At 36.0% G+C, this 21,609-nt stretch overlaps 1 protein-coding gene across 2 annotated transcripts in view; it reads left to right on the forward strand.

The window, feature by feature from the left end:
• The window catches only part of INPP4B (inositol polyphosphate-4-phosphatase, type II, 105kDa), a 501,991-nt gene that overhangs the window by 423,388 nt on the left and 56,994 nt on the right, over positions 1 to 21,609 (forward strand). For both annotated transcript variants that reach the window (XM_011970320.1, XM_011970321.1), the window contains 2 exons: positions 13,387 to 13,499; positions 17,444 to 17,598. In XM_011970320.1, coding sequence (XP_011825710.1) covers positions 13,387 to 13,499; positions 17,444 to 17,598 — 268 coding nt within the window. The remainder of the gene's footprint in view (positions 1 to 13,386; positions 13,500 to 17,443; positions 17,599 to 21,609) is intronic.

The following is a 21,609-nucleotide window of genomic DNA, read 5'->3' on the forward strand; positions in this document are numbered from 1 at the left end:
TCCTCCCATCTCGGCCTCCCAAAGTGCTGGGATTACAGGCTTGAGCCACCATGCCCAGCCTATATGGTATTTTTAATAAACTTGAAGACATAAGGATTTAAAGATATAAGAAGATACAAGGATTTTCTTAAATTAACACATGAATATCATTCCAGCAGAAACTATACATTAGACTATTATAGAGTAATAAACAAAATTTACTTTTAATAACTTTGTTTTATAAACATCTCAACTGTCATACCATGTAGACACCCAAATATATAAATGAAAAATCCAGTCAGTTATCCAAATATTTTGCATATTTTATTTAAAACATGAATATTTGGAAACATCAAGACCGCTGAGGAATTCTTCATATATTCATATTTGTCATTACATAGACATATACAAATGTGTAAGAGAGATTGGAAATAGAGAGAAATATTATGTAATACTGCAGGACAAGCTTAAGTTTGAAAATGTCCCAAAAAGAGTAGATAAAAGTGGAATTAAAATTTTTCACCACCCATTTTTTCACCTAAACTCATTCCAGTAAGTCTTTTACCCTTGTAACTTCGTGGAAACTGTTTCTATCAAGAGCCTACATTGTTAAACCCAGTGCTCAGTCATTTGCCCTCATCTTCCTTGATCTAGTAACAAGTGTGACATGGTTATTTTTTCCTTCTTTTGTCACTTGGCTTCTTAGCCACCACAGTCTGTGATTTCTCCTGCTCTATGGCTGCTTCTTTTAAATCTCTATTCCTCATTATCTTTCCAACGTCTAATTTTGGAGTGGCCTAGGATTCAGTCCACGGATGTCTACTCTGCTCCCCAATTGAACACAGCCTAGTTACTTTAAATACCTGCTATTAACTATCCATGTTCATATCTACATCTCCAGCCCATCTCTCTTTCTTAACCTCTTGTATCCTGCTTAACACCTTAATCTTTGTTCCTGATAAGCCCTTAAAAAGCTGTTCTTCCTACAGTCTTCCCCATCTACATTTATATCAATTTCAACGATTTAGTTGCTTTGGGGAAAAAAATAGCCACCCTTGAGTCCCTTCTTTCACATCCCCTTTCCAGTCCATCAGAAAATTTTACTGGCTCCACTTCCAAAATACATGCCACCAGTTATTACCACCTACATTGCTACAACCCTTCTTACCTCTTCTAGGTATGGGCAACAGCTTCCTCCTAGCGTCTTTGTTTCTTCTCTCGCTTCTCGTTCAGTCCACTCATATCCACTACATCCAAAGTGACTATTTTAAAATGAAAGTCTCATTATGTGTCTCCTAAAACTCTTCCAATAAACCCCAATGTTGTTAGTTGTGTTGTTTTTGTTGTTGTTGTTTGTTTGTTTTCAGAATAAAAACCTACATTTTTACGGTGGCCTCTAAGGCACCACACCGTCAACCCCTTTGATCCTTTGATCCCTCTCCACCTCTTTCTCTCACTCTTTCCTTACTCTGCTCCACACTGACTTCTGCCGCACATGGACCTGTTGCTGTTTCTTAGGACTTTTTAGTGACTCTTTGCTCTGTCTTAAATGCCTTGCCCCTTAGAGGTCACTCACTCACCTCCTCTAAGTCTTTACCTAAATGTCACTTTCTCAGTAAGGCCTTTCTTAAACACCCTCTTTGAAATTGCAACCGCTTCCCCCCTGGAACTCTTCTCTCTTAATTTTCTTCTATAGCCTCTACCATCATGCAGCATGCAATATGTCATTTACATTATTTGACAGTGACTCCTTGCCAGAATGTAAGCTCCAGGAGGACAAGCACGTCGTTTCTATTCCATTAACATTTGTTGAATGCATGGTATAAGCTGTTGGATCTTGGAAGTAATTTAATGAAGACTATGAAAAGTAACATTATTTCTGTTAATAATTGTTGAGTGATACAAAGATTAAATAGTGACATTATTTTGGAATTCACATTATCACATTGAAGGTTCTGAGAAAGTCTGCAGGATGGCTGGCAAACTTTTTCTGTAAAGAGCCAGATAGTAAATAATTCTAGCTTTGTGGGCCATATGATCTCTGTCATCACTCAACTTGGCTACTATAGTGTAAAATAAGCCATAGACAATATGTAAATCAGATCGGGTGTGGTGGCTCACACCTATAATCCCAGCACTTTGGAAGGCTGAGGCGGGTGGATCACCTGAGGTCAGGAGTTTGAGACCAGCCTGGCTAACATGGTGAAACCCTGTCTCTACTGAAAAATACAAAAAAATTAGCAGGCATGGTTGCGGGCTCCTGTAATCCCAGCTACTCAGGAGGCTGAGGCAGGATAATTGCTTGAACCAGGAAGGGGGAGGTTGCAGTGAGCTGAGATCGCGCCATTGCACTCCTGCCTGGGCAACAAGAGTGAAACTCTGTCTCAAAAAAATAAATTATTTAAATAAAATAAATTAAAAAATGAACATGACTGAGTTTTAATTAAAATGTATTTACAAAAATAAAAAAAAATGTGTGACCTGGGGTTAGCCTGCAAATCATAGTTTGCTAACCCTAATCTATAGTATCTAAATTAATTTTGTTTAAAATAGCTTTTTTTTTCATTACAGGAATAGAAAAAATTATCTGAAACCCTCATTTTCATTTTTTTTAAGTAAGTGTTCCCCAGGACATAGTTTAAGAAATATTGACCTAGTCCAACCCCATCATTTGCTATGAGGGACTTAGGGTCATTCACATACCCTTTAGTAGGAGAACAGTGACTAAATTCTATGTTCTCTGACTCCCAGTCAAATGTTCTTTTAATTTATATGCTGCTGCTCCACCATTGCTGTCTAATGGCTTCTGCACTGAATTTAAGATTGTAGATTTTTAAATATTTGAATATTTCCAGCACCATGCTTTTATTTTCCATACATATATTTTTAAACACTTGTAATTACAAATTTATTTTAAACTAATTGCAGAAGAAACTCTGATGTACTAACCTTTTGAAGTTTTTAATCCTTTTTAGCATTAAAAAGATTGAGAGAATTTTTTACTATCTTTTGAAGTACTTCTGTTGCTTTTTAAAAGAAAAAGTAAGAAGAAATAATATCCAATTTTTATTTCCTCAATGCATGTTAAATCACAGACATAGAATTTTAATGTCCCTTAAATTTTAGACTACATCAAATTATGAAATACAAACAGCAGTACAGGCAGCAAAGATAGACACACATACACACATACAAAGATCCACCTGCTTGGCCAACCAGGCATCGATCTATGTTACTATCTATGTTACTCGGTGGTCCTCATAAATTATAGTCATCAAATCTTTTAGGTAGCCTTATTCTGCTGTAGTATGTGTAGGCACAAACTTAGATGTCTTGCCTTTCAATTAGCCTTACATTTTCTTCATTATTTCCTCTTGACTGAGGCGCTCATCTTTTTTGAATGTCTAACTCTTGCATTCCAGATTCTACTACTCATCAAAGATTGGCTGGCCTCCCAGTATACCAGTCTAGTAAGTCTGCACTTAGTGGCATGAAATCAAAAGACATAAATTCAATTGAAAGCTCACTTAGGTGAGTCACTTGGTGTTTTCAATGCCTGCATTTCATTGTCAGCCAAATCAGAATAATTACTTTGTATATACCTTGTATTTCAAAGTACATTCTACCATTATCTCACCAGGGAAAAGAAGTTAGTATTAAAATTTCCACTGTCAATTTCTGTGACTAAAAAGTGTCACATGTACTTATAAATATTAGAGAGATGGTTAAGATGATAATTGTGGTACACTTTCAGCTTTTCAACACAGTCATATATCTGCTGTGTACAAACAACAGAAACAAACAACAATCTAGTTAAATTTGATCGTGAAGTTTTTTCAGTAGTTTGAACGAAACTTCATCTCTTCTCTATCCAATAGTCTCTCTCCTTCTCTGTCATTTCTGTAATCTTTGCAATCTATGTTGACTTATCTTATTTTTTTCATGAAATCACTGATTCTCTGATAATCTTTCAAACAAAGCATACTTTTTTCTTTCTGGAATGCCTCTATAGGTGAGCTCCTGAAATCATCATTAGGATAAGTTCTTTGGTCCCACACTGCAAAGTAAGATGGATACTGAAAATATTAAGACTCACCATCCTTTTTGGAAATAAATATATAAATTTAACTTCTTGTTAAATCCTTGTTAAACTTCTTGTTAACAAGAAGTTAAATTCAGATATTTATCATAGTATGATGTTCAATCAGACCAACAATTAAAGGTTGACTACATTAGTTCTAACCTTCAATGAAACATCAGATTAAAGACAATTAACAAATTCTCATTTCACTTTTTAGATCCAGTTTTCCAACTGTGTAATTCACTCAGCTATTTGGCATAGTACTCTTCCAAACATTCACTCTTTATTTACCATTCTCCTCCTCGCTGAACCACAACTGCAAGGCCTTTTGTTTCCAGGCCACTTTTTCTTTCACCTTTATTTTGTCATCCTAATTCTGCATCACAGAATGTCAGATAGAGTGAAACTCTCCTTAGAAGCTAAGTAAGGGTGAGAAATTGAAGTCTCAAGGATAAAGTTATCTTTATCAAGTGGGTCAGAAAATAACAGTGCAAGCACATTAATAGATTAATATGTTTTGTTGCCATTGATAAACTGTAAATATATGAGTGTCCCAGATTACCAAATCAGAGACCACATCAAGTCAAAAAAGGGAGCGATATGAATGGAATAAATTGTAGATTTCGTATTCTTATTACCCCTATCCTCATTTTGGAGCCTTCCAACACAGCTTTATTTTCATCATCTTCCTGTATTTTACCTCATTTATGCCTTTCCTAATATCTCAGAAATTATTCATTTAACTTATTCTATATAGTAAGAAATATTCAAGACCTAATTCTTCCTTGCCTGCAAGAGCCTGAAGAGGTAGACCACATATGGTGACTACTGGAAAAAGCCCCAATCTTCTCAACCATCTCCTCTTTTCTCTGACTTTCTTACAGTTTGTGATTTAATTCCTTCCACATTATAGGCAACAGGAGAGGCATGGAAAAGGTGAGCCCTTGGTTTTTGGAGAAGGGCTTGTTATGTGTTTGCCTCCCTGGGCTGCCATCTGACCTTGGTGTATTTCACTAGCAGTCTGGCTCTTGCACGGTCAGGAAGGTAGGGCACTGAAATCACCTCAAAAGTTGTATTCCTTCTCTGCCTAAATTTTAAGAAATCCATTCTTAGTCTGTTTTTCAGACGTCTGTGTGGAGAACGCACTTTCAGTGGGCCATTTATTGCTAGGGCTATTGTTGGAGTAAAATGCAGGGACTAGGGAGTTTGACTAGGTGAAACAAAGGAGGCCATTCAACTGCCTTAGGTGCCAGCACCTAGGCCACTTGAGTATGGGCAAAAGTAGTTGTTCACCCAGTTTAACTTGGCTCACAAGAAGACTGAACTGGGGATTTGTGTTAAGCCCTTCTCGTACTCCTATTTTCTTTCCCATTCTGCTCTATCATCTGTGCTTGAACTATCTTAGACATCCTGAGGAGACTAGAGTTTAGAGTTGGAGAGCCATTTAACAAATCATCTTTAGATTTTTTGACATGACTTTAAATTGTTTGGAAATTCTGGAATCAAATTATGAATTCTGTCTTTAAAAAAATATAAGCAGGAAAAAATATGTTATCGTTATATTCTTCTCCCTGCACACCATATTCCATAGTCCCCAATGTACAATGTTGATTGAGGAAATTTCAAATAATTTTTAATACATTGTTTTGAATATAATTTAAAAATTACTTTTAAAGTTTGTTTTTTCCTTTTGCCGTGGGTGATGCAACCTTGAAATTTGTTTAAGACAAGACACTGAAAATGTGTAGGTCAAAAATATTCAACTCAGACCAGGTTGGGATCTTGACATTTGATTTTTTTTTTTGTATTGCCATCTTCATAAATTGAAAATTAGAAATGCAATTTTAATAAAGCTGGTTTCGGTGGAGTTTTGTCTTTTCTTATTTTTCAAGATTTTACAGCATCTAGAACAACATAATTTTCAATTTTAAGATATCTCAATGGCTTTTACCTAATTGCATTTGTCTGCTTGCTGGTACAATTAACTATAATTATTTTAGAATTAATTGTAGAAGAGACTTGATATTACAGAATATAGTACTCACCAGAGTAGGCAGTGAAAGCACTGTTCATCATGTTAATTTTTTCACACTTGGAAGTACAAGCTCTTTAAATTGTTTTAATTTTAGCTGTTCTATTCTAGTTATTTGTTGCCAGATAACAAGCTACCTCAAGTTTACTGTTATAAAATCAGAATGATTTTATTTGTGCTCACAGATTCTGTGGGTTAGGTATCAGAAAGGGAAACTGGGGATGGTTTGTCTCTGCTCCACGATGTCCATGACCTTCAGATGGAAGGAAGAGTACCTAGGGGCTGAGAACTGGAGGCATCTGGAGGTTTCTGTACTCACATTCTGGCACCTGGGCTAACTTGATTCAAAGGCTGGGCTCAGCTGTGACTGTTGACTTAAGCACCTAAACAAGACCTTCCATGTGGCTTGGGCTTCTCCCAGCATAGTGGCTGGGTTCTTATAGGGAGCATCTCAGAATGAGGAATACAGTCAGCAAAGTTCCAAGAGAATTAAGCAGGAGAGGCATAATCAATTCAGACCTGGCCTCAGAAGCCACAGAGCATTACTTCTGTCATACATCATTAGTCAAGACAGTCACAAGCCCACCCAGATTCAACCTGAGGAGACATACATTCCACGTCTCAACAAAAAGTGTTGAAGAATGTAGGACCATGTTTTAAAACCATCACTGCAGGTGTGATAGATTTGCTGCCCTCCAGAAATACTCTGACTTGTCCTTTCCTCATTTTAAATCAACAGTACACATTTGTACTATGGCTGGTCGGTGTTTAAGATACGTATATAACAATTTACTTACCTTAGAATGCTTTTGATTGCAAGTGACAAAAACTCTTAATTCAAACTAGCTTAAACAATAAAGAAAACTTGCTGATAAACCTCACTGAAAAGTCTAGCAGTAAAGTAGGTTTCAAGAGAAGGTTGGTTCAGTGACTCAGCAGTATAAAACATATCTCAGGACAGGCACAGTGGCTCACACCTGTAATCCCAGCACTTTGGGAGGCCAAGGCGGGAGAATCACCTGAGGTCAGGAGTTTGAGACCAGCCCTGCCAACATGGTGAAACCCCGTCTCTGCAAAAATACAAAAATTAGCCAGACATGATGGTGGGTGCCTGTAAGCCCAGCTACTCGGGAGTCTGAGCCGGGAGAACCCCTTGAAGCAGGGAGGCAGAGGTTGCAGTGAGTCGAGATCCCAGCACTGCATTCCAGCCTGGGTGATAAAGTAAGACTCTGCCTCAAGAAAACAAAAACAAACAAACAAACAAAAATCTCCTTTGTATTTTATCATTAGGCTGATCTTATCTTTTATCATGTTAATTTTATCCTACATCTGGTCTCCTCAAGGCTAAAAGATGGCTGTCATGAGCTAACCCCACACTCAACCAAAGGGTTAAGAAGAGGTTCCTTTCCTCTTCCCGAGCTTCGCTCAACTGGAATACCACAGGCCACTTGCATATCCTTAAAACAGTTGCTGAGATGAGAGTTTAGTGCCATCTGGTTTAGATCATGTCCATTCCTGAACTAGTCTTGATTTCAAGGGGTATGGATCACACCAATGGATGTCAGAGTGAGAGTGTGGTGCCTCCCATGGAAATTTTGTATCTGCCACTTCGTGTGGGAAATGAGTAGATTAGGAACTGGGAAGGCAACCATAATTTCTGATTCATCTTGGAACAGTTTCTGGCTACACAGTTATTTGGCCATAAGAGAATGAAGCTATTTGACATCATTAGCATCACAGTTCAGTGAGCTAAAAGGCCATGGTTCCATTCCTGTTTCCTTATTAATACCCTGCCTGTGATTCAGGTCAATGTCATATTCAGAGCTCTTTTTATTGAAGAAACCTATTTGACCTAACAAGGAGGAAATAGGTCCTAACACCTGACTCTCAACTTGATTGTTGTGTTCCATTGGGGAGGTGGGAGAACAGTCGCAGGGTTTGTGAATGTTTGTGACTGGGGTATGTAACTGCATGTGTGTGAGGAGATTTTTTCTTACTTTGGATACATTCTGACTTTTACCTGAGAAAGTAGCTTCCCTTCTGAGGCTATGAACTCTTTTTTAAGTGCTACTAATATCTTCTTCTGTTTTTCAGAGGTGACACAGAATTTAATAATGTAGCCTTTTCTGCCAAGGCTTTTATTCATTGTTTTCCACTACTAGTCAATGACGCATGACCGGATTCTTGTCCTTATTTCGCAGTTGAGGAAATAGGGACAGAGTGTTAAGCAATTTGCCCAAGACTACACGTCAAAGCAGCAGGAGAGTTGGCATTAGAAATCATTTTCCTGGAATCTTGGCTCAGTGCTGTTTTTGAAAAGCAATTATAAAAGTTTCTAACAAACAAAAAAGAACAAATCATAAATAGCACACATTTGGGAACCCATTGCTCAGCTTTGGAATTTTCATAAGAAACAGGTATTTACAGATAGGGTGAAAGCTCCCTTTGTACCCCTCCGGCTTACCACCCTTAACCCTCCCTTCCTATGAGAACACCAATACCCTGAATTTGATGTTTACATCCTCATACACATTTTACTCTATATATCCATTAAAATATGGTACAGTTTTGCACATTTAACTGTATGACTACTGTTACTTTGGATGCATCTTTCTATAATTCATTCTTTTTTGCTCAATATCGTTTTTGTGATATATCCATGTTGACACATATGGCATTTGTGTATCCTTTTTATTTATATTACTTTGCATTAATATATTGGTTTATTCTTACTCTTTATGAACATTTTAAAGCTTTTTTGCTATTTAAAATTATAAACAGTAATGCAGTAAACATTCTTGTAACTTTTATCTCTGAATACTTTCTTAAACTCCATTCCAAAAAAAAAAGAATACTATTATGGACATATGCATAGAGACTCAGCTGTGCTGTCTAAATTTGCAGGAATGAGTAGCAAAATCAAGACTTTTTGGCTATATCTACATTTGAGGAGACACAGTCTAAGCCTAAAACCAATTCACGTTCTGTGTACACCACAATTTTCAGTTGATACATCAGGATCTATCACGACATCTTGAAATCTCACCTATTAACAAACTGGCTATTATTAATTGTACTGCTTTCCTGAACCAGACTTGAATTTCTGTGGTCTGCAATTTTTATTGGGTTGGAAAAAAAATAAAATGGCAGCAACCAAAGTATTAGGTTGACAGAGGTGTGCTCTGAATAAAGCAAGTTTTGTCACTATAGAAATAGAAATAGTGGCCTAAAAATGTAAAAATAAAAAACAAAAAACAAACGGAAAAAAAAACATCAAAATTACTTTCTTGTAAGAAGCACACCATGGGAGAGGGAGTGAAATTTCCATGAGACATCATGCCTGTCGATTCTAACACACTCTCTTTATGAGGTGAGAATGGGGAAACGATGGCCAAGTGCTTGATTTACATTTAGGATCCCTATAGTCTGTTTAAAATGGCTTATTAAAACATTTCCATGTCTACAATGAAACAAAATTATTTTGATAAATCATGCTCTGTTCTGGAGTCTCAGCATTCTGAAGAATTTGGCCTATTGTGTTAATACCAGAGCTGGTTTTAGTGGTACCAATGGTAAAAACATCAGCAGAGATTTTGGAGAAATTACGGGTACAACAGTTAAGAGACAAAGTTTTAGCCTTGACTCCTCCTCTCACTATGAACTTTGTGAAAAAGTCACTTCAGCCCCAGTCACTTTGGACATAGGGTTGCCCTAAATCAGGGCTTTCCAAATGGTTTATCTTAATCCTATGACATGTTAAATAAATGTGGTGTGTTGGAACTACAATTTTTCAAAAATTATGAAATAGAAAATTTCAGGTACAAGGCATGCACTAAAAGTAAATATTATTTCATAAAATTTTTGTTACAGAGGGGTGTGTGTGTGTATGACTGCTGTGAGATATTATGTAAATTAAGCTTTTTTTTGTAAATTGAGGTATTTTTTATAATTAAGGATTATGTATACCTAAGGCATACAATTTGATCATGTGTTACACGTATCCATTATTAAATAATTACCATAGTGAAACTAATTACTATTTCATCACCTCAGATAGTTATCATTTTGTGTGTGTGTGTGTATATATGTGTGTGTGTGTGTGTGTGTGGTGAGAACATTTACAATCCACTCTGTTAGCAAATTTCAAATACATTATAAAGTATTGCTGATTAAAATTGCATTGTTATGCATCAGCTCTCCAGAACATGTGTGATGTCTTCATCTTGAGTTAAAGGAAACTTCTTATTCTGTATTGCTTTCAAAATGATTTGAGAGCCATTTGTACAAGCCTGACTTCAGAAAGAAACTCAGGAGCTTTCCAGAAGGGGTTAAGCCCTTGTTTAAAACTTACCAGTTGCCCGCATTTTCTAGGATGAAGCCCAGATTCCCCAGCATTGCAGAACATGATTCTCCTTCATAAATCTTGCCCCAGGACTATCCACTCTAAGGACATTGTGAACCGCACACTCTCTGTTTCTGCAGTACTGGCTCATGCCTTGTGCCTTTGCTATTTGCCCCTCAGCCTCAAATGCTCTTGGTAGACACAAAGCATTATCTTTGCTAGATGCCCTCCCATGTGCACCAATTCTTATAGAATTGTCCAGTGCTTCCCTTGCTTCACAAATCTTTACTGAGTGATGTCACAGTCTGCAGTATACTTTCCTATATTTAATAATAGTTTAAATATCCATCCCACCCTACTAGACTGTGGACATTTTGAATTCAGGTCTTTATATCATAAGAATTTAGGTTCTTCAGGATATAATGAACTGTTCTACCATGAATCTTAAAAAAAAAAAAGAATTTAATTTCTTTCCTTTTCTCATGCACATTCTCTGTTTCCCATTACTCTTAAAATCATCTTATTATTTAAAAACAATATATGTTCATTTCAAATGATATGAAAAGGCAGTTGAAACATTACACTAAGTTGCACACCTAAAGATGGCCACTGTTAATATCTAATGTTTCACTCTGCCTGTATACATATGCCAAGAGAAGCCAACATACACACAGGCATTCATGTGCACGTGCACACACACACACACACACACACACACATTGTTACACAAATACATTCTTTCATTAATCTGACCAGTTCTTCTTTTCAGCAATATCAAGGACACTTTCTATGTCACTGATATACCTGCACATAATTTTAATGGCTGCTTATAATTCTAATTTATGGCTTCCCCTGGGTTTGTTTTGGTTGCCATTTATCAACATTAAAAGCAGGGATGGTGGACTTAACTTCTTATTTCTTGCATGCCATGATTATAAATTAAAAGACAGCATTATTGTCCTTACCTTCTTTGATTAGCCACCAAATCCTGGTCTGATTTTATAACTCCCTTCAAGGCATTCCATATATGGCCTCCTTCCCTTTCTCTTCAGGCTATCTTTGGGCTGTGTCCTGTTAAAATTCCTGTATATCAGAGAAGCTTCTACCTCGCAATGCAATGTCTTCAGTCAAACTTTCTCATTTTTATGAGAATTATCTGTAGTTAAATAGTAAAGATTAGACTTTTGACAACTTTCCCTTTTAGAAACAAATTCAGTGGAATCATGCATATATTTTATATGATGATTTTGAATCTCACTTCCCTCAACCTATCTGGATTGTACCCAACCTTCCTCTATTCTGTAATCATAAAATCCAAGATGAGATATGATTCTTTTCAATGGAAATTCCAACCTTACCAACCACTTCCGCTCTTAATCACTAGTATAGTTCACTGGGATACTTCCTCTCTTCCCTGGAGCTAAAGTCACAAACTAGAACTATTCAGAAATATTGTTTTGCTAAACTGCAACATCTGGTACAAATTTGAAAAAGTACAAAGCCTCATTACTACTAAAATTCATTTGTGTCAGTTTTTGTGAACTTGAAAGGACTATGTCATCTATTTCTTCAGTGAAACTTGGTAATGTAGGTGTAGTCCATTGTATTTTCTCCTGTTTTTAGTCTTAGTTAAAGCTCTCAGGAGTTTCTCTCTCAGTTTATGGATTCAACAGTAGAGTGTGTTTTCACACTATACAGTACTTACCCAACCATTCATTTAGACAGTCTTCTTGTTTCTGTCACTGTAATCTGGAACCCCATCTCACCAAGTCTTGGGGACGTTTGTGTCATAATGTACATTGTCTCTGTTTTTAGTATAAAGTGTATGCCATTTATTACCCATGCTTTAGTTGTTAGTATGTAGAAATCTGAGCCACCAGTGTAATTTCCTGCTTTCTACTCAATTATCTCATACTGTGAACTATACCTCATGTTTTTCCTCTTTCCATCATATCTGTGCTGCTTTCTGGCAGTGGTTCTCAAGCAGGATATATTTTTCTGTCAGGAAACATTGGCAGTGTCTGAAGGCCGTTTTTACTGTTACCTTGGGAAAGCTACTACTGACGCGTGAATGGTAGAGGCCAGGGATGCTGCGAAAAATCCTGTAATGCACAGTATGGTCTTCGTCCCAGCAAAATATTACCTGATTCAAGAAGTTAATAGTGCCGAGTTCAAGGAAACTTGCTGTATAGCAACTGACTTCATGTATTTTATTTGAACTTTCAGATTTCTCCCACCCCTGAGATGTTCAATTTAATATAGTCTCTTGACTCAGACTAGCTACTCAATGGCAAAAAAAGAAGGAAAGTTATATCTCATGACATCTATGTCTTATGCTTTCATTAAAGTGAGACAGAAGTTGTCATCTTTGTCCAAAGTGCTGGTAAAAGAGTACTGTAGGACCACTTGATATTACCATAGTTATACAGAATAGAGAATAGAGAATTAAGCGTATTTATAAGTAAAGAATAAAACCAGATAAATTAATAAGTATGGTTATCCTCAGATACTCTCTGCTTCAAATGATATTTGTTGTTATAAAATTGTGTTTGAGGCTGGGTGCAGTGGCTCACGCCGGTAATCCTAGCACTTCAGGTGGCCAAGACAGCCAGTGTGTTTGAGCTCCGGAGTTTGAGACCAGCCTAGGTGACATGGCCAAACTCTGTCTCTACAAAAAGTACAAAAAGTAGCTGGGTATGGTTATATGCTCCTGTAATCCCAGCTACTTTGGGCACTGAGGTGGGAGGATCATTTGAGCCTGGGAGATTGAGGCTTGGCTGCAGGGAGCAGAGATTTGGTCCCACTGGCACTCCAGCCTGGGTAGGCAGAGCAAGACCCTGTCTAAAAGAAAAGTTGTGGTTGCAAATAAATGTATTGAAAAAACCTCCATAGGCAGCTTAATGTGAACACTGTCTCATTTTATTTGTCTCCTTTGTTTTTTTCCTCCTTCAGATATTTCACATTTTCAGGAACAAAATGATTTAAAAGCATTACTAGAAAATCTCCATCAAAATATCCAATCCAAAAAAAGAAAGAATGTAGAAATTATGTGGCTGGCTGCAACGGTAAGCACTCTCATGTCAAATCTTATTTCCTGCCACGTCATAACCAGCAAATATTATCAGTTCTCTATTGTGCAGGGTCCAACCTCTGCACTTGGGGTTACCAGCTGTCATCTTCTATTATTCCGTGGATTAGGCATTTTTACTCTTGTTGGTAGTTCTATCCATAGACTAGAACATAACATGAAAGAAGATACACTCAAGAAAAAATCTTGCTCACTTGCTATTCTTACCAACCTTGGATGTGTTCTCCACTCTGAGGGAGCGTCTGTGAATTTCTTGATGTTGCATGTTGCAATGTCAATTGCCCATATCACCCAGGATTTTGAACTGCTGCTTTAGAGACATATGGTTTCAACAGAATGTGGTTATCAGATCTCTGATGCACAGCTTCAATAAGGCTCCTGGACATATTGTTCAGTTAACAAGCTTATAAATGTGTTTGTTAATTTAGATATTGGCATAGAATTCATTACTGATGGATTGATCTGGGGTAATGAGCTATATTTTGTGTAGCTCTTTCTCATTTAATGGTGCCTTTGGGGTAAAAGATCTGCCTGTGTTCTCACCACAGGTTTCTACAAGAATTAGAAAAAAAATGCCTGTATGTTTAAGGCTCTTATCTGGTAACCATTGAGGCATAGCTCACATGAAATTTATGAATTGTGTTAAACATTCAGACCCCAACATCCTTTCATTAGGAATGCATTCTTCCATCAGGAAAGGTACATGTTAAAGATCTTTATGATAAATGCCATGTTTGCAGTTCTGCAGTATTATTCCTATAATTTGGAGCTCAGGTTAACCACGCTTCTAGCATACTCTATTCATTCTCTAGTCATAGCATTTAAAACAGAAAGTTTTCCCCTACTGCCAGTGCTTCAATTATAATTCAGTATTATTACTTTCTTCTGGGAAAAAGGAATGGATAATTTACCATGAGCCCATATGAAATAATTTACCAAAAGAAAGGCAGAGGAAAACTTCTTTAGTTTCCCTTCCTGCTTTCTTGGAGCCCCAGGGAAGAACAATATGAAATGTTGCTTTCAGGCAGCTCATTTACACTGGTTCCATTTAGCGCCATACTGTATTACATGAAGGTTGTTTTTAATAGTGTGGCTGCTCTTTGTGTCTTCAAAGACCACTCTGGTTGTTAATTCTAACAAAAATTTCACAATGGCAGGTCATAAATTGTGTTTTCTATTTTACTGAAAACACGACGGCATGAAGATAGTTTGATACTTGTGCCATCTGACGATTTACAAACATAAGTGTGTCATTATGTACATATTGTGAAGTTATGTAAATAGATAAATTAAGGATACACACATATAAACACAAATGTGTATTTTCTTTTAATATATGCAATTTCCCATTTTAATGTATGAAAAAGTTTTCCTATAAATCCCACACATTTCTAAAAATTTTTTTGAAATGTATATACTGACCAAATATGATTTACTCACAATTCACCACTGAATAAATGATTAGTAGCATTTCTGTTGGCTAATGCCTCAGTTTCAATGTTCTATTTGTAAATCATGGACCTTAATGAAACTTTTAAAATAAAGAAATATAGAAATTCCTTTTGATATTTTCCAGAAATATTTTGTCAATATTTTTTTTATTTTATTTTCCTTTTAAAAATCTATTTAATGAAATACTGCTTTAGTTAATGTTTTACATTCTAATTGAAAAATATAAAGTGGCCGGGCGTTGTGACTCATGCCTGTAATCCCAGCACTTTGGGAGACGGAGGCAGGCAAATCATGAGGTCAGGAGATCAAGACCATCCTGACCAACATAGTGAAACTCCATCTCTACTAAAATACAAAAATTAGGCGTGGTGGCGCATGCCCGTAATCCCAGCTATGCAGGAGGCTGAAGCAGGAGAATCGCTTGAACCAGGGAGTCGGAGGTTGCAGTGAGCCGAGATCACGCCACAGCACTCCAGTCTGATGACAGAGCGAGACTCTGTCTCAAAAATAAATAAATAAATAAATAAATAAAAATAAAGTTATTTGGTTTTATCTTCTTTAAGTTTAAATAGTAAAAGTGAACATTTAAAGAGGACAAAGGACAATCAAGTGTGTTAAATCAATAGTTCGGGTATTGTAGAAATACAGAAATCAACTGCCCTTACCTCCAATAGACTTTAAATTTAGAACGTTAAATATTCTAAGTAGGACAAGTACATATGATAGTAACAAAAATTTTTAAGGAATATTAATTCCATTTAAAAATCGTATCTCATAAATAGCCATTATGGTCTATTTTATTATTATGAATATAGTTAAGAATTTTAAAAAATGAAATACTGTTTATTTGAAAGGATTAGAATTTTCTAGATGTAAAAAAGATTGCATGGAGAAATCATGCTCTCACATTTTCTAGTCACTTATATTGGAAATAGAAGTACCAAAGGTCTAAATTAATAGTGATGTATAAATTCAAGTTTAAGTATCAGAATCACAATTAAAACATGGTAATAAGTTCTAGATTAGCTGTATTATTTTACCTTCTTTTAAAAGCAGACAACTTTTAAAGACTGCTTGATGACAGATAATAAAGAAGACCTTTGTTGTATCACATTAGATCTATTTTAAATGCACACTGATTAGCATTGTAATGCCAAAGTTGATTATTAGTATTTCATATTAGAACCCTGCCATGGTATGGAAGAGAAACAAATGGAATGATTTCCCTATTAACCATAAGGCAATGAGACAAGAGAGTATTGATGCTCAGTGATTTTTCTCTGACTTAAATCAGAATAACAAAAAGAAAGAACTGTAGAGGAAAACAGAACATAACAGAAGTTAAAAGACTTGATTATTGAACTTAAGTAGAGTTCTGTTTGAATCCTGGTTCTGCTCTGTTATGTGCAAGTTACTTAACCCATCTAAACCTCAGTTTCCTCATCTATAAAAAGAAAATAATTATACCTTCCTCTAGAGTTCCTGTGAAGTTTATTTATTTACTTATTTTTATTTTTAATTTGGGAGGTGTTTTTTGAGACAGGGTCTCATTCTGTTGCCCAGGCTGCAATGCAGTGGCATGATCATAGGCTCAAGTAATCCTCCCACCTCAGACTCCCAAGTAGCTGGGACTACAAGCATGCATCACCATGCCCAGCTAATTTTATTATTATTATTTTTGATAGAGAGGAGTCTTTGTTATGTTGCCCAGGCTTGTCTCAAACTCCTGAGCTCAAATGATCCTCCTGCCTTGGCCTCCCAAAGTGTTAGGATTACAGGCATAAGCCGCTGTGCCCAGCCCCTGTGAAGTTTATTAAAAAGTGCAACTGTATATGAAATTTCTTAGTGTTGTACCCTAGAGCACAATGTGCAATAAACAGTGGCCATTTCTAGTATTCTGCTTTTTAGTACTGATGAGTAGTTCCCTTGTCTGTTGTGAGGCACCATGAGAATGTTTAAAATCTCATAACATAAAACCAAGACTAGCAAATGTTTCTTAAATGTAAAATAAGAGAATATTAACTATATATGATTGGAATCAACTGTTTAATCCAGGGAATATAGATTTTGTTTGTTTGTTTGTTTGGTTGGTTTGTTTGTGTTTTCCTCTTTACAATGAAGGTGTTGTTTCTGAGCAGGAATTAGTTTAGCATTGTCATACACTGCAGACCAGGTACCCCGTTGGGTAGTGTGCTGCGTCCTCTGCTGGGTATTTCACATCTTATATGGCTTCAATGGTTCCACGCTTCATGTACAAATAATTAAATAAATTAGGTCCATTGCACTGGCTTTTGAAATGAAAAGGTAATGCCTTTACATCTGATAAGACCGATTGAACCAATTGACTACCATAAATTAACAGAAACCCAAATTTATATTTGATGTGTTTAGACTAGAAGTGTTTGGAGGAGGCCAACACTTTACCGTATTACAAATGTACAGTAAACATTCGTTTTACGTATGTTACAGATTTGCCGCAAACTAAATGGTATTCGTTTCACGTGTTGTAAAAGCGCCAAAGACAGGACATCGATGTCAGTGACACTTGAACAATGCTCAATCTTGAGAGATGAGCACCAGTTACACAAGGACTTCTTTATCCGAGCGCTGGATTGCATGAGAAGGTATCTCACATGTTTTTCAAGTTTTTTTTTTTTTTGATCTAAGGTCATTTTGGGTTGTTTTTTTTTTTTTTTCAAAATACATATTTTATTGAAGGACTAAATATTTCAGTACTTTACTGTATTTTCATGGCTTATAGCTTATGACATGAGAGAGAGATAATTTTCTCTACCTCTATAATATTTTTATCTCTATCTGTATTCCCCTACTCATTTTAGGCTACTTTTCTAAACTTTTCGTTTTCAGAAAATGTGACTGTGTACACATTTGATGACATGCATGATTATATATGATATTATATATTTTGTTAGCTGATTGGCTGAAGTTAAGGGGCCCTGAAAATGTCATATATAACACTGTAAGACAAATTTTCATGATGCATAAGTATTTATGAGTACTCGCAAAATTAAACTAACTCATTATCCAAACAAAACCTTTCCAAATTACAACTACTAGGTGATATTCCCATGGCCCACGGAGTCTCTGGGTCAGTAACCTCCTTTCTAAAGTTATTTTCACATCACTCATCATAAAGATGGGATGACACTGATACTTTAAAATAGAGAATTAATATGGTTACTCTGCCGACATTTAAAATGCTATGCCCGAAGTCACGTTTCTTGATTCATTTCCACAGTAATTAAATCTAAACTCTAAGCTATAATGGGAAGGAAAAAGTACTTCATTCACAGTGTCTATCAGCAAGGACACACGTTAATTAAAAAGTTAAACGAAATTGTCTCTTTGCTGCAAAGCCTAGCTCAGAAGCACACTAGGAAGCGTGGGACAGTCTCTGGGTTCCCAGAAAGGAATGTCATGTGATTCACTGGAGAGGGCTGCTTCTTATCTAGCCTGCCATTAGCTACCAGTTTTCTTTTAACTGCTGCAGTCTTTCATTGGCGACATTGACGTTTGCTTGTGCTCGTTCTATGCCTCTGTGTTTTCTCACTAACGAGAGGTTTCTGAAGTCCTGTATTTCATCCCATTTCATGTCTCTTGGCATTTTCATTGTTCAGTGGAGCTCTATCATAATTTTTTGATAAATGTGTGAGGATGTCTTAAGAGTCCTGACGTGAACATCTCAGCCATATAAAACATGTTTGGTTGATATAAAAACTTCTTTCGAAAAATAATATCTCAGCACTAACAGGTAAAATAACAAATTCATGTATGAAACCTTTAAATCTGCAGAAAAATAAGACAAACGTCACTGTAGATGGAACAAAGGTACTTGGTGAGAAACGCAGGAGTGCATGATATTATAGGCCAGGTACACCATGGGACTAAACTGATTTAGGTAACAAATCTTCTGGAAGATGAAATTGCTGTCTGTTTATTTAAGATTGAAGAGGGACCCCTTAAATTAGAAATAAAATAATTCAAACAGGTAAATAAAGGCTATATGTATACTAGACATGTTATACTAATATTATAGCTAATGTAATAACAACATATTTTGGTATTGCCTATGATTGACATTATATATGCAATACATTTGCCCATGATACAGCATTTGTGATGATTCATTTTTGTGTTTTTAAGGTAAGGCACTAGAAATTTAATCTAAAACACTAAAGGCTTAACTTGAAATCCCTAGTATTCTGGTGATCTTCTTCTTTTGGTTTTGTGTGTATATGAGGACTGTGCCAGAATGTGAGTGTGACCCGTATTTGTGTATATATGTATGCACCTATTTAAAAGAAAATAAGATGTGTTCTTTTCTTTAATAACTGCCTTCATTTCCCTCTGGGTATTTTGCCTCACAACACAGGATCATAGGTTTACAAGCTCTGGCAACACAGCAGAGTAGGTAAGAGCATGAGGCTTGGGAGCCAGCTAATTTGAATCCAGGCTATATGCCATTACCCATAGGCAAGTTAGTCTCTCACTGCCTCTTAGTGCCTTAGGGCAAGTTACTCAACCTCTTGCTACCTCTCAGTTTCCTCATCTTTTAAAACAGACATGATAATAGTAGCTCCATTTTAGGAGCGTCTCGAGGATTAAATGAATTGATACGTGTACAGGAATTAACAATGTTTGGCACATGGTAATCACTAAATAATGTTGGTTAAAAAATAAAAAAATCAAGGGCTGTGATGTTAATACTCTGATTTTCCATGTGCAGTATAATCTAGTTAATTATGATCCTTGTAGTTTTATGTTTGTGAATATTTTATGACATAAAGTTGGACTACAATAGCATATGTTGAAATAAAGTGTCCTGGCAGCTCTTGTAAATAAGGTTTCAAATGCAATATCTTCCCTATTTAAGAAAATCAGCTCTGTAAATAGCACTTTAAAAATGTGCAAGTGTTTGCAAATGCTGTGTTAATTATGGAAGCATCACAATCCCTGAATAGGTTTTTAATAAACATTTTTGATGCTAATGTGTATTATATATCTAGAAATAATCATAAAATTTAAGATAAGTCACTTTAGAAATTTATCAATATTTTTATACATATAACTCTTACAGATTTCCTACCCCACATGCAACAGTGGTTCATGAATAAATATTTCTCAAGTTACTGCTTAATGCTGATTGATTACCGGGGTCCCAAAACTCTGGGTTCTGACAATATTTTACCGTTAAGTTTTTAGAGAGGAAGCAGATTTGCCTAGCTCCTCACTCTGCCATCTATCAAATCCCACCCTTCAGACAGTGGTTTTTAAATGAACTGTAACTTTTAAAAAATACGTATGTTTGATTGGTGTGTTAAAAGGTGGAAGGATGGGAAGGGAGTGAGGGATGAGAAACTACCTGTTGGGTACAATGTACGCTATTCAGGTGGTGTTTACGCTGAAAGCCCAGACTTCAGCACTATGCAGTATGTCCATGTAACAAAGATGCATCGTACCCCCTAAATCTATTTTTTAAAGTATATCAAGATGTAGTTTAAGTTATCATCATCTTGGGTTCAATTTTATAATAAAATAACGTGTCCTATACTGAAACAAAATACATATGTTTAGACCCCCACATGGATTATAATTGAGAAGATCTGAGATGGGTCCCAGAATTTAATTTTTTAAGAACTTTACAGACATTCTGGGGAACAACTCTGGATTTTTAAAAATCAGTGTTTTAAGGGGCTTTGATTTGTATGTTTTTGAATTTACTGCAACTTTTAATTTTATTTAATATCAGTTGCAGTTTATTTTACCTTTGAATTATTCCAATCACCTTCCAGGCTATTTTATCTGGATTTCTTAAAAATTCACCAAGTTTCCTTCATCGTAAAAATTCAAGGGAAAAATAAAGTTCACCAAGGTTATCATATCACTCTTTATTTAGTTTTATTTTTTTCATAGCTATATTAATTGTTTTCTGTTGTATATGCTTATCTCTGTAGCAGTTTCAAATTATTTATGATGAGTAAAGGTATATAAAGGAAAGTAAATAAAGCTCCATCTGGTTCTTATTCAGAAATCCCCACAGGAGAAGCAGCTCTCTGAAGGTAGAGACTTTTGTTTCTTTTTGTTCACTACTATATTTCCAGTACCGAAAACAGTACCCAGTGAACACAGTATCATTTTTTTCTCAATAAATATACAATAAAGGAATACATGAATGACACGGGTTTCTAAAAGTTTCGGGTCCTATGTATTAGGTGGTATTGTGCATACATAGGCATTTTAAATTAAGCATATGAAGTTATCACTTGATTGTCACATGTTGATAAGCACAAGTTGCAGAATATGAAAGAAAAGTCTTATTATCCTAATTCAAAAACAAATAGGCAATAAAGAAACCATTTCAGCTCACCACCTGAATCCACCCTTTGTACAATTGGCAAAAAATTCAGACTTCCTTTTTTCTACATATCCAGTATTACTTTCAGCTGCACACTCCTGATGGACTTTTGAGTACCATCTGTTTGATGAAATGGCATAAATGCCTCTTCAGAATAGAAGATTAACACAAGGTGTCTGGGTGATCTGACTCTGTAAGGCTCTCTTAGTGGTTGACTATATCATTAAGACCAAAATAGTGATTCTTAACCCTCATTGAC

The sequence above is a fragment of the Mandrillus leucophaeus genome, unplaced genomic scaffold (assembly GCF_000951045.1).
Source record: "Mandrillus leucophaeus isolate KB7577 unplaced genomic scaffold, Mleu.le_1.0 Scaffold943, whole genome shotgun sequence".
NCBI classification, from domain to species: Eukaryota; Metazoa; Chordata; class Mammalia; order Primates; family Cercopithecidae; genus Mandrillus; species Mandrillus leucophaeus.